This window comes from Lactuca sativa, chromosome 1, assembly GCF_002870075.4.
Source record: "Lactuca sativa cultivar Salinas chromosome 1, Lsat_Salinas_v11, whole genome shotgun sequence".
NCBI lineage: Eukaryota > Viridiplantae > Streptophyta > Magnoliopsida > Asterales > Asteraceae > Lactuca > Lactuca sativa.
The window spans coordinates 178315236-178331581 of NC_056623.2; the positions used below are offsets into that span (position 1 = coordinate 178315236).

The window sequence follows — 16346 nt, forward strand, 5'->3', positions numbered from 1 at the left end:
TGGGCCATAAACTCTAAGAGAGTGAACTCATGGACCCTCCCGTAAATCATTCATGGCCTTGTACCACTCCCGGGAACCCTTTCTAGGCCTTAAAACCCCGAAAACGATGCTAGAATGTCCAAATACTATAATGAAAAGCATAAGATGATTAACTTCTTGTAAAATACATATTTCATATGACATTAGGGTCCTAAAAGGTGCTCAAGTGGTTATTTGGTACTAAACGCTCAGTCGACACTTTTACCCGATTCACCCGATTTCCGCGATTTCAGGTGAGTTCATACCCCTTAATGAACCTTTCAAATGTTTTAAATGATTTAGGGGGGAGATACAAGTCGCTTATAAATGTTTATGTAAAGTTTTACAGAACGATTTCCGCTTTACAAGGATTAATCACATGCGATTCACTACCTTTAGTTCAAATCACATGTGATTTGTCCCTATGCCTTATAAACGGGTTTAACCCTTTTTAAACTATTTTTAAACAGTGAGACAGATTTTAAATGCTCTTTTGGAAAAATACTTTTATTAAATCAATTTACTTATAAAATATAACCACTCTGATATAGTTATATAAGTAAGACTTGGAGGACTTAGGACCGATATCTTGCCTTATTTCCTGTTCTTGTTTGATTGTGGGCTTAGGGTAGTAGTTATCCGTCCGACTGTCGTTGATTTCTTAGTTATATAATCTATATATCAGTGTGGGATACGAATATTACTACTTGCACATAATACTAAGGTCACTAACATGCCAAGAACCGCCCTCACTAAGATAACTATAATAGGTATAGTTACGGTTGCTACAGCTACTACTCGCTAAAGTCATTCCTATCTACACTATAATACTCACTATTACTAGACGATACACTAGTAAGAGAACACACTATGATCAATACTAAAAGATTACTACACTATAAAAATAGAGAAAACACTAAACAAACAATAATACACTAACCCACTACGAGATACTCTATTCGCTATCCACTACGCCCGGAGTTTTCCAGCAGGGAGACGACTCTACATGTATAGATCTATACGGGGCAGACGCTATTACATCCCGACTGTTAAACTTAGTCCGCGCCGTGCAGGCCCAGGGATGCCACTACTTCACTACACTGTGCATGACTGGGAAGGTCATGGGATCCTCTATTATCCTCACTATTAGTAATGTGCAAGGAATACACTATAACTACTCTAAAATACTACACTAAATGCTAAACTACATCCCGAAGTAAGTAAGTATCTATCACTAAAGGAAGCTTGCACCTCTATCACTGATTACAGGCTTAACCTATTCTATCACATTTACTATTTGGAGATTTTCTAATATACTTTTACAATAAACTGTTTCAAGAAAATGAAGAATGCATACTTTTCATAGATTTTCACTTACAATGCATTTTCTGGAAAATATGGGATTTTTCTAAGTTTCTACTACTTATGAACATAAATGATACATTTTTAGCACTAATGTTTTGTATACAAAAAAAAAAAAAAACTCACACTAAACTCTTATGAACTCACCAGCTTTATGCTGATATTCGTTTTCAAAATAACTTGTATCTTCAGGTCAAAGATAGACAGGTACAGTCGGAGCATTTTTGGAGAAGGTGGAGCACACAAGACCCATCTCTTATTTTTGATTACTTTTGGGTGATTGTTAAACATTACAATACACGCTTGTAATTAAATTTACTATGTAATGCTATGGTTGTATGTTTCTTGTTTCCACTATTATGCAATTGTGATGATACTGTTCACTACGTCATCCACCCCGAAACGTATTCCGCCGTTATCGGTTTTGGGGTGTGACAGATTGGTATCAGAGCATTGTTTATAGTGAATCAAGTATATCAACCTATAAAAGATATACGAACTATAAACACTTCGGGACTAAAACACTCTGACTAAAAATATATACTGTTAAGTATCTAAAAGATCTAACTAAGTATATATATACACACATCACTATGAAACACAGGAATCAGTATCGTCCAAGAACAAAACGAAAGTATTAAGATTGTTGGGCAGCACAATTGGGTTTAGAGACATATAGTCACATTCAGGATGATGTAGCCTGATCAACTACGTTTTCCTGAGGGTGACTAGCATGTGCCTAAGTTCGGTTGTGATGTTGCAACAAGTCTAAAACTTACCAACAATACCACAATAACGCTAACATAAGAATACTATAGGAGTATTCTGTATCTCTAGATTATACGTATGTGTTAACAAAAAGGGTCGTTACTAGTAGGACAATAGTTGCTAAGTGGATACACCACGATTACATGTGATTAGGGCGCTATAGACTCAGAATCTGCAGCCTTTGCTTCATTCCCTGTTCTTGTTTGATTGGGGGTCTGAAGTTAGGGTGGTTTATTCGAAGGACTATCTTGCTTCGGTTACATGTAATCGGTATGCACTATGCAAGTATTGGGTCAACTAGTAATGATTCCTCCTATAAGTATCTTAGAATAGTATGTCTGTTAATCCTCTTTTCCCCCTTTCTCGCGTAGATAGCATGGTTGGCTTCCACCTACCCGGTGATCCGTACTTTCCGATCCAGGGCAATGGAGGATGGCTCGAAGAGGAGTCAGACGACGATCACCCTATTCCTTTGGATGACCATCATGCTGAAGGCTTCTCGGATAGCTCGAGCTCCGAGCCAGAAGTCAACAACCAACCTCCTGAAGCCCCGAACCCTAACCCTCGACCGACATTTCAGGGCCCCACTCCTATGTGGGCAATATCCTTGCATCGATGGAGCGAGGAGCAGGGTCAGCCCTTGCCTTACAATGGAGACCGAAGCTTCTACAACATAAGCGAAGGAGGATCGGTGGATCGGGTTCTGCCCATCATGATCCGAAGGATTGCCAGGAATGTTGAGCAAGGTCAAGCTGCTATTGGTCGAGTTGTAGAAGTGGATGCCAACTCAAACCTCAACACTATTCGCATCCGCCAACTCGAAGAAGCCATGGACAGGACAAGGAGGACCAACGAGGCTCTGCAGCATCAACTGGCTGCATCCCGAGCTGAAGTTAGGGAACTCCGAGCACGCCAAAGGACTCATGATCGACACCTTCAAGAAGTTATGCGTCAACTAGCGGATCTGAGGGTTCGCCTAACCAGCAACCGTCACCAGTAGGAGACATCTAGTTACCTCACTCTTTTGTTTAAAGGACTAGCCTTTTATCTCTATGGTCCTGATCCATGCATGGATCATGAAAGCCCAAAATGTGATGGATTAGTGATTACTAGTGGGCTAGAAGGTGGTTTGGGCTCAATGGTTGGGTTGTGCATGGTAACCCACAAATTGAATTAGGGTTGCATGAAGACTAGGGCAACATTTTTAAGGCTTCATAAGTGCTAAAAACGTTACTATTTGCTTCATAAAGCCTCCTAGCCGTTTTTGACACTCTTTGGTGGATTAGGGTTACACTTTAATGCTTATGATGACTCCTTAATGCTTCTTATGGCTCCTTAATGAAGCATAGCCGTTTTTTTTTTCATTCACAAGTCTCATGGACGTTTTTTTTGTGTTCTTTCAAGAGTTACCTTAATTTCTATTTACTAGTTTTAATGAATAATTGGTTGGTTGGCTTGTAACCACCAAATTTGTAATAAAGGCTTCATATAAAGCCAAATTATGCATGGAAAAAGTAATAGACGAATTTTTAATCAAAGAACCCTTTTGTTCACTTTGAATTATTGTTATAATTCACAAATTATCTTGTTAGGACGTGTTCTTGACTTGATACGAACTCAATCCAATAGGTCTTGGATTGTTTTCACCGGTATACAACTTAATAGGTCTTGAGTTGTTACTAATCTATCCATTTCTTTCCATTCATATATCATTTGTGGTTACTATTCTCTTTTAATTTACCTAAACACTACCCTACTCACCAAATCAAGCCCATACACGCATCATAAGTGGTATCAGAGCGCATAATGGATTTTGATGATCCGGAGTTCCTACAAAATCTTCGTGAAGCATTAAGAAACATCCAAGAAGGTGGAAATCGAAGGCAACCCCGCCGTGGTGAACATAGGGTTGTGGAAGAATTCAAGGTGTCTGAATTGCCTGAATTTGTTGGTGGAACTGATCCTGAACGCTACTTGGAGTGGGAAAGGAAGATTGAAAGAATGTTCGAGTTCAAAGAAGTGGATGATGAAAAAAGCTGCAAGTATGCCATTCTCAAGCTAAGTGGTGGTGCTTCATTGTGGTTTGAAGGGCTTAAGGCCAAGAGAACCCGTGAAGGCAAAGAAAAAATTTGTTCTTGGCTTTCTCTAAAACGAAAGCTAAGAAAGAGATATGTTCCTTCTACTCATAGAATTGCCACTTACAAGAAGATTGCTGATTTGAGGCAAGGAAAAATGAGTGTTGGAGAATACATTGATGAATTTGAGAAGTTGTCCTTGATGGGGGATATTGAAGAAATTGAAGAACAAAAAATGACTCGTTTTCTAAAAGGGTTGAACTACAACATTGCCAATGTTGTGGAGTTATATCCTTATGCTGATTTTGGAACTCTTTGTGGTTTGTGTTTGAAGTTGGAGGGGCAGGCCAAAGCACGTTATGGTGGGAGTTCAAGTTCAAGTCTCGAAAGTCCCAAGTCAAAGTCGTGGTCCAAGCCCGAGTCTAGCAATAGACAAAATTCTGTTTCTACTCCTTCTGGTTCTAGTAGTGTTCCCGTTGCTCCTAAACTTACTAGTGGTACCAAAGAAACTAGTTTGGCGAAAATTAGATGTTTCAAGTGTCAAGGTTTTGGTCATTACCAAAATGCTTGTCCAAACAAAAGGGTGGTGACTTTAAGGGAGGCCATTGAATGTCGTGAAGAGTTGGAGGAAGAAGAGAGGTTGGCGGGTATTTTTTATGATACACAACAAGAAGAGGAAGAAGAGGAGGAGGTAGAGTATGAAGCACCGGTGTATGATACAGTTTTGGTGCTTAGAACCCTTAAAACTCAAGGGGTTCAAACCGTGGCTGATATGGATCAACGAGACCAATTGTTTCACACCAAATGTTTGGTTAGAAACAAGTGGTGTAGTTTGATTATTGATGGTGGAAGTTGTACTAATGTTGCTTCTAATGAAATGGTGATCAAATTGGGTTTGTCTACTACAAACCACCCAAAACCATATGTTCTTCATTGGTTGGATGATGGAAGCAAAATAAAGGTGACAAAACAGGTTAGAGTTGGTCTAACTATGGGGTCTTATGAAGATGAAGTGTTGTGTGATGTTATTCCTATGGATGCATGTCATATTTTGTTGGGGCGTCCTTGGCAATTTGATAGGGACGTGTTACATAGAGGGAGGAGCAATGAATATGAGTTGAAACACAATAATAAAAAAATTGTGTTAAAACCCATGTCCCCAACGGCCATAAGGTCCATGAATTCTAAACAAGTAAAAAAACCTAATCTTTCTATGTTTGCTAGTGAAAGGGAGGTGGAGCAAGTTCTTGACAAAGGTGGAGAAGATGGTGCATGGAGAAAACGCTATTGCTGATTTGCTTTTGGAGTTTCAAGATGTGTTTCCAAGCGAATTACCACCGGGTTTGCCTCCAATCCGTGGTATCGAACACCAAATTGACCTTATTCCGGGTGCTCCTTTGCCCAATAAAGCCGCCTATAGATGTAATCCGGAGGTGACAAAAGAGTTGCAAAAACAAATTGATGAACTCATGAAAATGGGTTATGTTCGTGAAAGCCTAAGTCCTTGTGCTGTTCCAGTTTTGTTGGTTCCAAAAAAAGATGGTTCTTGGAGGATGTGTGTTGATAGTAGGGCCGTTAATAACATCACCATAAATACCGATTTCCTATTCCTAGAATTGATGATTTGTTGGACGAGTTGCATGGTTCTATTGTGTTCTCAAAAATTGATTTGAGAAGTGGTTACCATCAAATTCGTATGCGTGAAGGGGATGAATGGAAAACAGCCTTTAAAACTAAACATGGCTTGTATGAATGGACCGTGATGCCTTTCGGTCTAACTAATGCACCTAGCACTTTCATGCGACTAATGAATGAAGTGCTAAAATCTTTTTTGGGCAGGTTTGTGGTTGTGTACCTTGATGATATCTTGGTATATAGCAAGAGCTTGGAGGATCATTTGGTGCACTTAAAACAGGTTTTCGAGACGCTTAGAGCTCAAAAACTCTATGGGAAGCAAGAAAAATGTTCGTTTTTGGTGGAAGAAGTGGCATTTTTGGGTTTTGTGGTGTCAAGAAATGGCGTGTCCGTGGACCCATCCAAGACTGAAGCAATCAAGTCATGGCCTATTCCTACTAATATTTCTGAAGTTAGATCATTTCATGGTCTTGCTTCTTTCTATAGAAGATTTGTTCGTGATTTTAGCACCATTGCAAGTCCCATAACAGGTTGTTTGAAGAAAGGAGTCTTTGCATGGGGAGAAGAAGCTCAAAAGGCATTTGAGAAACTCAAGGCATTGTTGTGTGATGCTCCTATTTTGGCTCTTCCTGATTTTTCTCAACCATTTGAAGTGGAGTGTGATGCAAGTGGAGTTGGTATTGGGGCTGTTTTGATCCAATCCAAACGTCCTATTGCTTATTTTTCTGAAAAGTTGGGTGGTGCTCGTTTGAATTATTGCACTTATGATAAGGAGTTTTATGCTATTGTCCGTGCTTTAGATCATTGGAGTCATTATTTGCGTGCAAATCATTTTATTTTGCATTCTGATCATGAATCCTTAAAGTACATCAATGGGCAACAAAAGTTGAGCACAAGACATGCAAAGTGGGTGGAGTTCTTGCAATCCTTTCATTTCTCATGCAAATACAAGGATGGTAGAAGCAATGTGGTGGCTGATGCACTCTCGAGGCGTTACTCGTTGTTGGTGACTTTGGATGTTCGTTTCTTGGGATTTGAAACTCTAAAGGACCATTATCAATCTGATATGGACTTTGGAGATATGTTTTTGAAATGTGCAGGTGGTCCTAATGGTGAATTTGTGATTCAAGATGGCTTTCTATTCAAAGGCAATCGCCTTTGTGTCCCAAAACATGCAATACGGGAGTTGTTGATTCGTGAAGCTCATGGCGGTGGTTTGGCTGGTCATTTTGGCATTACCAAAACTTTGCAGGTGCTTAAAGAACATTTCTTTTGGCCGAAGATGTTGGGGGATGTAACCAACATAGTGGGCAAGTGTGTTACATGTCATATGGCAAAAACAACTTTCAAGCATGGTGTTTACACTCCTTTGCCGGTTCCTATTCGTCCTTGGGAAGATGTGTCCATGGATTTCATTATGGCTTTGCCTAGAACTCAAAGGGGGAAGGATTCCATTATGGTGGTGGTGGATAGGTTTTCAAAAATGGCTCACTTTGTGCCATGTCATAAAACAAATGATGCCTCTAACGTGGCTGATTTGTACTTTAAAGAGGTGGTTCGTTTGCATGGTATTCCTAAAACAATTGTTTCTGATAGGGATTCCAAGTTTCTAAGTTACTTTTGGAACACTTTGTGGAGGAAAGTCGGTACTAAGTTACTTTTTAGTACATCCCATCATCCACAAACGGATGGGCAAACGGAGGTGACTAATAGAACTTTGGGTGCTTTGTTGAGAGGGTTGGTTAGCAAAACTCAAAAAGATTGGGACATCAAACTTGCACATGCTGAATTTGCCTATAATCGTTCTCCTACTTATGCTACAGGTCACTCTCCTTTTGAGGTGGTGTATGGTGTGAATCCTTACATGCCTTTGGATTTGATTCCATTGCCAAAGGATGAATTGGTTCACAAGGATGCTAATGACAAGTTGAAGGCTATGATGAAACTACACCAACAAGTTCGTGAGAAGATTGAAGCCGTGAATGAGTTGTACAAACAGAAGTCCAACAAGCATAGGAAACCACGTGTCTTTCAAGATGGTGACTTGGTGTGGGTGTATATGAGGAAAGAACGTTTTCCTAACAAAAGGAAAAACAAGTTGATGCCAAGAGCTGAAGGTCCTTACAGAGTGGTGTCACGTGTCAATGATAATGCTTATAAGGTAGATTTGGGAGGAGACCATGGAGTGCATGCTACCTTTAATGTGGGAGATCTTTCACCTTATCTTGATGATGATGGACTTGATGAATTGAGGTCAATTCCTTTCAAAGGGGGAGGGGATGATCCATGCATGGATCATGAAAGCCCAAAATGTGATGGATTAGTGATTACTAGTGGGCTAGAAGGTGGTTTGGGCTCAATGGTTGGGTTGTGCATGGTAACCCACAAATTGAATTAGGGTTGCATGAAGACTAGGGCAACATTTTTAAGGCTTCATAAGTGCTAAAAACGTTACTATTTGCTTCATAAAGCCTCCTAGCCGTTTTTGACACTCTTTGGTGGATTAGGGTTACACTTTAATGCTTATGATGACTCCTTAATGCTTCTTATGGCTCCTTAATGAAGCATAGCCGTTTTTTTTTTCATTCACAAGTCTCATGGACGTTTTTTTTGTGTTCTTTCAAGAGTTACCTTAATTTCTATTTACTAGTTTTAATGAATAATTGGTTGGTTGGCTTGTAACCACCAAATTTGTAATAAAGGCTTCATATAAAGCCAAATTATGCATGGAAAAAGTAATAGACGAATTTTTAATCAAAGAACCCTTTTGTTCACTTTGAATTATTGTTATAATTCACAAATTATCTTGTTAGGACGTGTTCTTGACTTGATACGAACTCAATCCAATAGGTCTTGGATTGTTTTCACCGGTATACAACTTAATAGGTCTTGAGTTGTTACTAATCTATCCATTTCTTTCCATTCATATATCATTTGTGGTTACTATTCTCTTTTAATTTACCTAAACACTACCCTACTCACCAAATCAAGCCCATACACGCATCAGGTCCGTAGGTCTCTTGTCTGTAAACTTTCCTAGTTTAAAAGTACTCTAGTTGATCCTCTAAACTGCCAACATTTTCACTATGGTATGATGTAAGACCTACTGCTAGGTCAATTTTCATGAACTTCTGTTGCATCATTAATACCAGTATATTGGCAGATGATTTCTCTATTGCTATAACTCTTACCCTGATCTTGGATTATGTTGATTTAATCCACGAAACGCTCTATTCATATTTGCAATAGGCTCTTACTATTGCTATCATTTCTATGATCTTCCAGCGAAGGATGCCTCCACGAAAGCGTCCCAGCAGAGGAAGACCCGCAACTCAAACCCCTCCTCCACCACCTCCTCCTCCGCAGTTCGATCCGATGTTGTTCCAAACGGCTGTGACTGCGGCTGTAACAGCAGCCATGACCCAGATGAACTCAGGAGATGCGAGCGGTGGTAACTCCAGGTTCGGTGAAGTCCATCAGAGGGTGCAGGGATGCACTTATAAAGACTTCATGAATTGTAAACCTGCTTTCTTTGATGGTATCGGAGGGATTCTGGCATTGTCCCAATGGTTCGAAAGAACCGAAGCTGTATTCGAGATGTGCTCTTGTCCCAAAGAGAGCAAAATCAAGTTCGCTACCGCCACCCTCACTAACAGAGCTTTGTCATGGTGGAATGGCCACGTCAACGCACTCTCCTTGGTCACAGCCAATGCCATGGGCTGGGACACTCTAAAGGACCTCATGAGAGGAGAGTATTGCCCTAGGGGCGAAGTTCAGAAGCTTGAGGAAGAACTCTGGAACCTCAAAATGAAGGGGACTGACATAGCAGCTTACACTGCCAGGTTTTGCGACTTGGCAGCTATGTGTCCTAATATGATCCCGTCCGAAAGCAAGAAAATTGAACGGTACATCTGGGGTTTAGTGCCCCCGTATCGAGGAAATGTTCTGGCTTCACGCCCTACCACTTTCGACAGCGCCAAGGAATTGGCCCAGAGTCTGATCAACCACGAAATCTCCTCCACTCCAGCAACAACAACCACAACTACCACTGCACCACCGGGATCATCTGACAGAAAAAGGAAACAATGGGATAAGAAGAAGGGCAAGAAGACTCAAACCGCCTCTAAGGACCAGCAAATTGTGGCGGTCCATGCTGCCACCACCCCAGCCACACCAGCTGCTCCAGCCCCGCCAAAGGCTTACAGTGGAAACTTGCCTAAGTGTCCCAAGTGCCCTTTTCACCACAACGGTCCTTGCCGTGAATTGCAGTGTTCCAACTGCGGATGAAAGGGCCATACTGTCCGATTTTGCAAGGCCCCTCCCAAACCTATCACACAGGTTCCTGGTGCGGGAGTGACCCCAACTTGTTATGGCTGCGGTGAAGCGGGCCATTTTAAGAAGAACTGTCCGAAGGCTGCAAATGCTGGAGGAACTGGAAGGTTACTTGCTATCGGTCACAATGAAGCGGTAGCCGATCCCACGGTGGTCACGGGTACGTTTCTTCTCAACAACTCTTATGCCTGTGTCTTATTCGATAGTGGTGCAGAAAGAAGCTTCATAAATCAAAACTTTAAACACTTGCTCAAACAAACCCCTCAACCACTAAAAGAAACATTCGTCGTAGAAATGGCTAATGGGAAGACAGAAAGCTCTAATGAAATCTATATAGGTTGTACTCTCACGTTAGATGATCACCCCTTTTTAATCGACCTTATACCAGTCTCAATCAAAAATTTCGATGTCATTGTTGGTATGGATTGGCTAAGCCTTCACTACGCCGACATCCTATGCTCCGAGAAAGCCATTCGCCTGAACTTTCCGAATCGAGAGACCCTATTGATATACGGAGACAAGCCAAGTACAAACCTTCGTATCATCTCTAGTATTCAGGCTCAGAAATACTTGCGCAACGAATATCACGCCTTTCTTGCTCACGTCGTCGACACTAACCAGAAATCGAAAGATCCAAAAGACATTCCTGTAGTATGCGATTTTCCTGATGTCTTTCCGGAGGATCTTCCAGGCCTACCTCCCAAACGACAGGTTGAATTCAGAATCGACCTAATCCCAGGAGCTACCCCCGTAGCTAAGTCGCCCTACCGTCTAGTGCCCGCCGAAATGCAAGAACTATCCGGTCAACTCAACAAACTGCTCAGCAAGGGCTTTATAAGACCGAGCTTCTCACCTTGGGGAGCTCCGGTCTTGTTCGTGAAGAAAAAGGATGGGTCGTTTCGGATGTGCATCGATTATAGGGAACTCAATAAACTCACGATCAAAACTCGCTATCCTCTCCCTCGTATCGACGACCTATTCGACCAACTCCAAGGAGCAAGTTACTTCTCCAAGATTGATCTTAGATCGGGGTACCATCAGTTACGGGTGCTCGAGGAAGATGTTCCAAAGACAGCTTTCCGAACCCGCTACGGGCATTTTGAATTCGTAGTGATGCCCTTTGGACTGACTAACACCCCCGCAGTATTCATGGACTTGATGAATAGGGTATGTCGTCCATATTTAGATCAGTTCGTCATCGTCTTTATTGACGACATACTTGTCTACTCTCGGAGCGAGGAAGAGCACATAAATCATTTACGATTAGTCCTGGAAACCCTGCGATCCGAGAAGTTGTATGCGAAGTTCTCTAAGTGCGAGTTTTGGATCCGGAGAGTTGAATTCTTAGGGCACGTGGTCAGTGAAGACGGAATCCATGTGGACCCCTCCAAAATCAAAGCTATTGAGAACTGGTTAGCACCAAAGACGCCTACGGAAATTCGTCAATTTCTAGGCCTCGCTGGCTACTACCATCGATTCATCCAAAATTTCTCTCGGATTGCGAAACCTTTCACCATGTTAACACAGAAGGGTGTATCATTCGACTGGGAAGAGAAACAGGAGAGAGCATTTCAGACCCTAAAGCGAGCCCTATGCACCGCACCAGTATTATCCCTTCCCGAAGGGACATAAGATTTCGTCGTATACTGTGATGCATCCAATCAGGGGCTCGGTTGTGTCCTGATGCAACGAGGCAAGGTTATCGCCTATGCCTCGAGACAGCTAAAGAACCATGAAGTGAACTACACTACTCACGACCTTGAGTTAGGAGCAGTCGTCTTCGCACTAAAAATCTGGAGACACTACTTGTATGGGACGAAGAGCGTGGTGTACACTGATCATAAAAGCCTCCAACATATACTAAACCAAAAAGAACTCAACATGAGACAGCGTCGATGGGTCGAGTTACTTAACGATTATGACTGTGAAATTAGATATCATCCGGGGAAAGCCAACGTAGTAGCGGACGCCCTGAGCAGGAAAGAATATTCCGGACGAAGGACCAAGTCGTTGACAATGACTATACATTCACATCTATCCACGCAGATCAAGGAGGCTCAGCTGGAAGCCTTAAAGCCTGGAAACGTGACGGGAGAATCCCTGCGCGGAATGGATAAAAATCTGGAGGTTAAGGGTGACGGAGTCTATTATTTCATGGACCGAATCTGGACTCCACGCCATGGAGGTTTTAGAGATTTGGTTATGAGAGAAGCACACAACACTCGTTACTCCGTCCACCCGGGTTCAGATAAGATGTATCTGGATCTCAAAAAGTTATACTGGTGGCCGAACATGAAAGCGGAGATCGCTACCTTTGTAAGTAAGTGCCTTACTTGCGCGAAGGTCAAAGTCGAATGTCAAAAGCCATCAGGACTCCTCCAACAACCGGAAATACCAGAATGGAAGTGGGAGCGAATCACAATGGACTTTATCACCAAGCTGCCCAAGACAGCAGGTGGATTAGATACCATTTGGGTCATCGTTGACAGGCTGACCAAATCTGCGCACTTTCTACCCATCAAGGAGACGGACAAGATGGAAAAGCTCACTAGGACTTATATAAAAGAAATAGTGCGATTGCATGGCGTCCCTATATCTATTATATCAGACAGAGATAGTAGATTCACCTCTAGATTTTGGCAATCATTACAAAAGGCACTAGGGACGAGGCTGGACATGAGTACAGCCTACCATCCGCAGACTGACGGACAAAGTGAGAGGACGATCCAAACCTTAGAAGACATGCTGCGAGCTTGTGTGATCGACTTCGGGAAATCGTGGGATACACACTTACCTCTTGTGGAGTTTTCCTACAATAATAGCTATCATACGAGCATCAAGGCAGCTCCATTCGAAGCCCTCTACGGCCGGAAGTGCAGATCCCCTTTGTGCTGGGCCGAGGTGGGAGACACTCAGTTAGCTAAAGGACGAGTTCCTGACAGCGCCCTCACTGGTCCGGAGATCATTCGAGAGACGACCGAGAAGATTATATAGATACGTGAACGACTAAAAGCCGCTAGGGATCGACAAAAAAGCTACGCCGACAAACGAAGGAAATCCTTGGAATTCCAGGTGGGAGACCGAGTCCTTTTGAAAGTCTCGCCCTGGAAAGGCACGATACGCTTCGGGAAGCGTGGAATGTTAAACCCAAGGTACATAGGGCCTTTTGAGATTCTTGCCAGAATCGGCCCTGTAGCTTACAAACTAAACTTACCCCGCGAACTAAGTAACATACATCCTACCTTCCACGTCTCAAACTTGAAGAAATGTCTATCTGATGAGACTCTCGTGATTCTCCTCGACGAGATCGAGATTAATGAGAGCCTCAACTTCGTGGAAGAACCAGCGGAGGTCTTGGATCGTGAAGTAAAACGGACGAAACAAAGCCGCATCCCAATTGTGAAGGTTCGGTGGAACGCCAAGCGAGGACCGGAATTCACTTGGGAGCGCGAGGATCAAATGAAACTCAAATACCCTCATCTCTTCGCTTAGTAGTAGTGTAATAACCTATCTATTTGAATTCTAAATTTCGGGACGAAATTCCCCTAACGGGGGGATGATGTGACAACCCCAAATCTATTCCCGTTACAAATCCCGTTTTCACTAACGGAACGTGTCACTATACGTTATATTATGTAATATTTGGAATCGTCAATATCCGAATATCTAAACTTATGCATGGCTTGATATTATCGTAAGAAATATAACTCGTATGTGTTAACCCCGTTTAACCTAATAGAGTTGTATTACCTTTTCAACCACTTCACCCGGGTAAAAAGTTTTAACCCAGTTAACTTTAAACATCGGGTAGCCATGTATCGGGTGCAAAACCCGAGACATATGAAATGGGTGTGCACAACATTTGAATACTCTTTTACCACACACTCACTCTCTCTCTACTTTCTCTCTCTAGACCCGAAATCGACCCCGATTCCGCTAATTTCCGACTTCCAAACGTAAGTACTCATCCTCTATCTTAATCTAGACATACTTTACTGAATTTAGAAGCCAAAATCATAGAAATCAAGGACCAAAAAGTAGTTTACGGCCTAAGAAGCTCCTTAGGCCGTAAACCCCCAAAATCATGCCAAAGACCATGTTTTTCCTTCCTTTAAGCTAGTATACTAATTAAGGCATATATCTAGAAGGGTTTGGACACTAAAACACAAGAAATTGATGCTTAAAAAGGAGTTTACGGCCCAAGCTTGTGCTTAGGCCGTAAACACCTTAAACACCCCAAAAATCTTGGATTTAAGCCCCAAAAACTCTTCTAGGATGTATGGTAAATTGGACTTGACACCAAGGAAGGCTTAAGTGCATCAAACAACTTCATTTGAACACAAAAAGAGGAGTTTACGGCCAAGGCTAAGCTTGGGCCGTAAACACCCAAAAAAGTTGTGTCAAACAAGTCCCTAAACCACTCAAATGCATGTAAGGAATTTAGCTAAGGCCTTTGGAGGTGTGTTGTACCATTAAACTTCACATTTGGATGCAAAATGAAGAGTTTACGGCCAAGGATGTTCTTGGGCCGTAAACTCCCCAAAAGTTGATGCCAAATAGTCCCAAAACTACTCCAATGCATATAAGGAATTTAGCTAAGGCCTTTGGAGGTGTGTTGTACCATTAAACATCTCATTTTGATACCAAATGAAGAGTTTACGGCCAAGGATATTCTTGGGCCGTAAACTCCCCAAAAATTCATGCCAAATGGTTCCAAACTCACTATAGGGCCTTCTAGGATTTATCTAAGGCATATGAGACCATGTTGTACCATTAAAACATACATTTTGAAGGGTTTATTGGAGTTTACGGCCCAAGAACAAGTCTTGGCCGTAAACTCCCCAAAAATGTCACAAATTATGATGTTTAATCCTTCCCTTTTGGTCCAAACACACACCACTAAATTAAGGAAGTGATATAAGGCCTTATACATACATTTTGGAGTACCACAAGAGTTTACGGCCAAGCCTAGGGGGCTTACGGCCGTAAACTCCCAAAGGATGGCCTTTGGGCCATAAACTCTAAGAGAGTGAACTCATGGACCCTCCCGTAAATCATTCATGGCCTTGTACCACTCCCGGGAACCCTTTCTAGGCCTTAAAACCCCGAAAACGATGCTAGAATGTCCAAATACTATAATGAAAAGCATAAGATGATTAACTTCTTGTAAAATACATATTTCATATGACATTAGGGTCCTAAAAGGTGCTCAAGTGGTTATTTGGTACTAAACGCTCAGTCGACACTTTTACCCGATTCACCCGATTTCCGCGATTTCAGGTGAGTTCATACCCCTTAATGAACCTTTCAAATGTTTTAAATGTTTTAGGGGGGAGATACAAGTCGCTTATAAATGTTTATGTAAAGTTTTACAGAACGATTTCCGCTTTACAAGGATTAATCACATGTGATTCACTACCTTTAGTTCAAATCACATGTGATTTGTCCCTATGCCTTATAAACGGGTTTAACCCTTTTTAAACTATTTTTAAACAGTGAGACAGATTTTAAATGCTCTTTTGGAAAAATACTTTTATTAAATCAATTTACTTATAAAATATAACCACTCTGATATAATTATATAAGTAAGACTTGGAGGACTTAGGACCGATATCTCGCCTTATTTCCTGTTCTTGTTTGATTGTGGGCTTAGGGTAGTAGTTATCCGTCCGACTGTCGTTGATTTCTTAGTTATATAATCTGTATATCAGTGTGGGATACGAATATTACTACTTGCACATAATACTAAGGTCACTAACATGCCAAGAACCGCCCTCACTAAGATAACTATAATAGGTATAGTTACGGTTGCTACAGCTACTACTCGCTAAAGTCATTCCTATCTACACTATAATACTCACTATTACTAGACGATACACTAGTAAGAGAACACACTATGATCAATACTAAAAGATTACTACACTATAAAAATAGAGAAAACACTAAACAAACAATAATACACTAACCCACTACGAGATACTCTATTCGCTATCCACTACGCCCGGAGTTTTCCAGCAGGGAGACGACTCTACATGTATAGATCTATACGGGGCAGACGCTATTACATCCCGACTGTTAAACTTAGTCCGCGCCGTGCAGGCCCAGGGATGCCACTACTTCACTACACTGTGCATGACTGGGAAGGTCATGGGATCC

At 41.8% G+C, this 16346-nt stretch overlaps 1 protein-coding gene across 1 annotated transcript; it reads left to right on the forward strand.

The window, feature by feature from the left end:
- The first annotated feature begins 3954 nt into the window (after positions 1-3954).
- LOC128128159 (uncharacterized) lies at positions 3955-7714 on the forward strand. The gene is made up of 5 exons (XM_052767036.1): positions 3955-5266; positions 5448-5745; positions 5838-5969; positions 6063-7110; positions 7682-7714. The coding sequence occupies exons 1-5, from the start codon at positions 3955-3957 to the stop codon at positions 7712-7714; spliced, it is 2823 nt and encodes a 940-aa protein (XP_052622996.1).
- Positions 7715-16346: the final 8632 nt, after the last annotated feature.

What these genes read in the sequence shown, in the direction of transcription:
- LOC128128159 (XM_052767036.1), top strand. Translation starts at nt 3,955, where the DNA reads ATGGATTTTGATGATCCGGAGTTCCTACAAAATCTTCGTGAAGCATTA. An exon ending in TGTTATTCCTATGGATGCAT is followed by an intron (nt 5,267 to 5,447) that starts GTCATATTTTGT and finishes TATGTTTGCTAG; the next exon opens with TGAAAGGGAGGTGGAGCAAG. An exon ending in GCATTACCAAAACTTTGCAG is followed by an intron (nt 7,111 to 7,681) that starts GTGCTTAAAGAA and finishes CTTATGCTACAG; the next exon opens with GTCACTCTCCTTTTGAGGTG.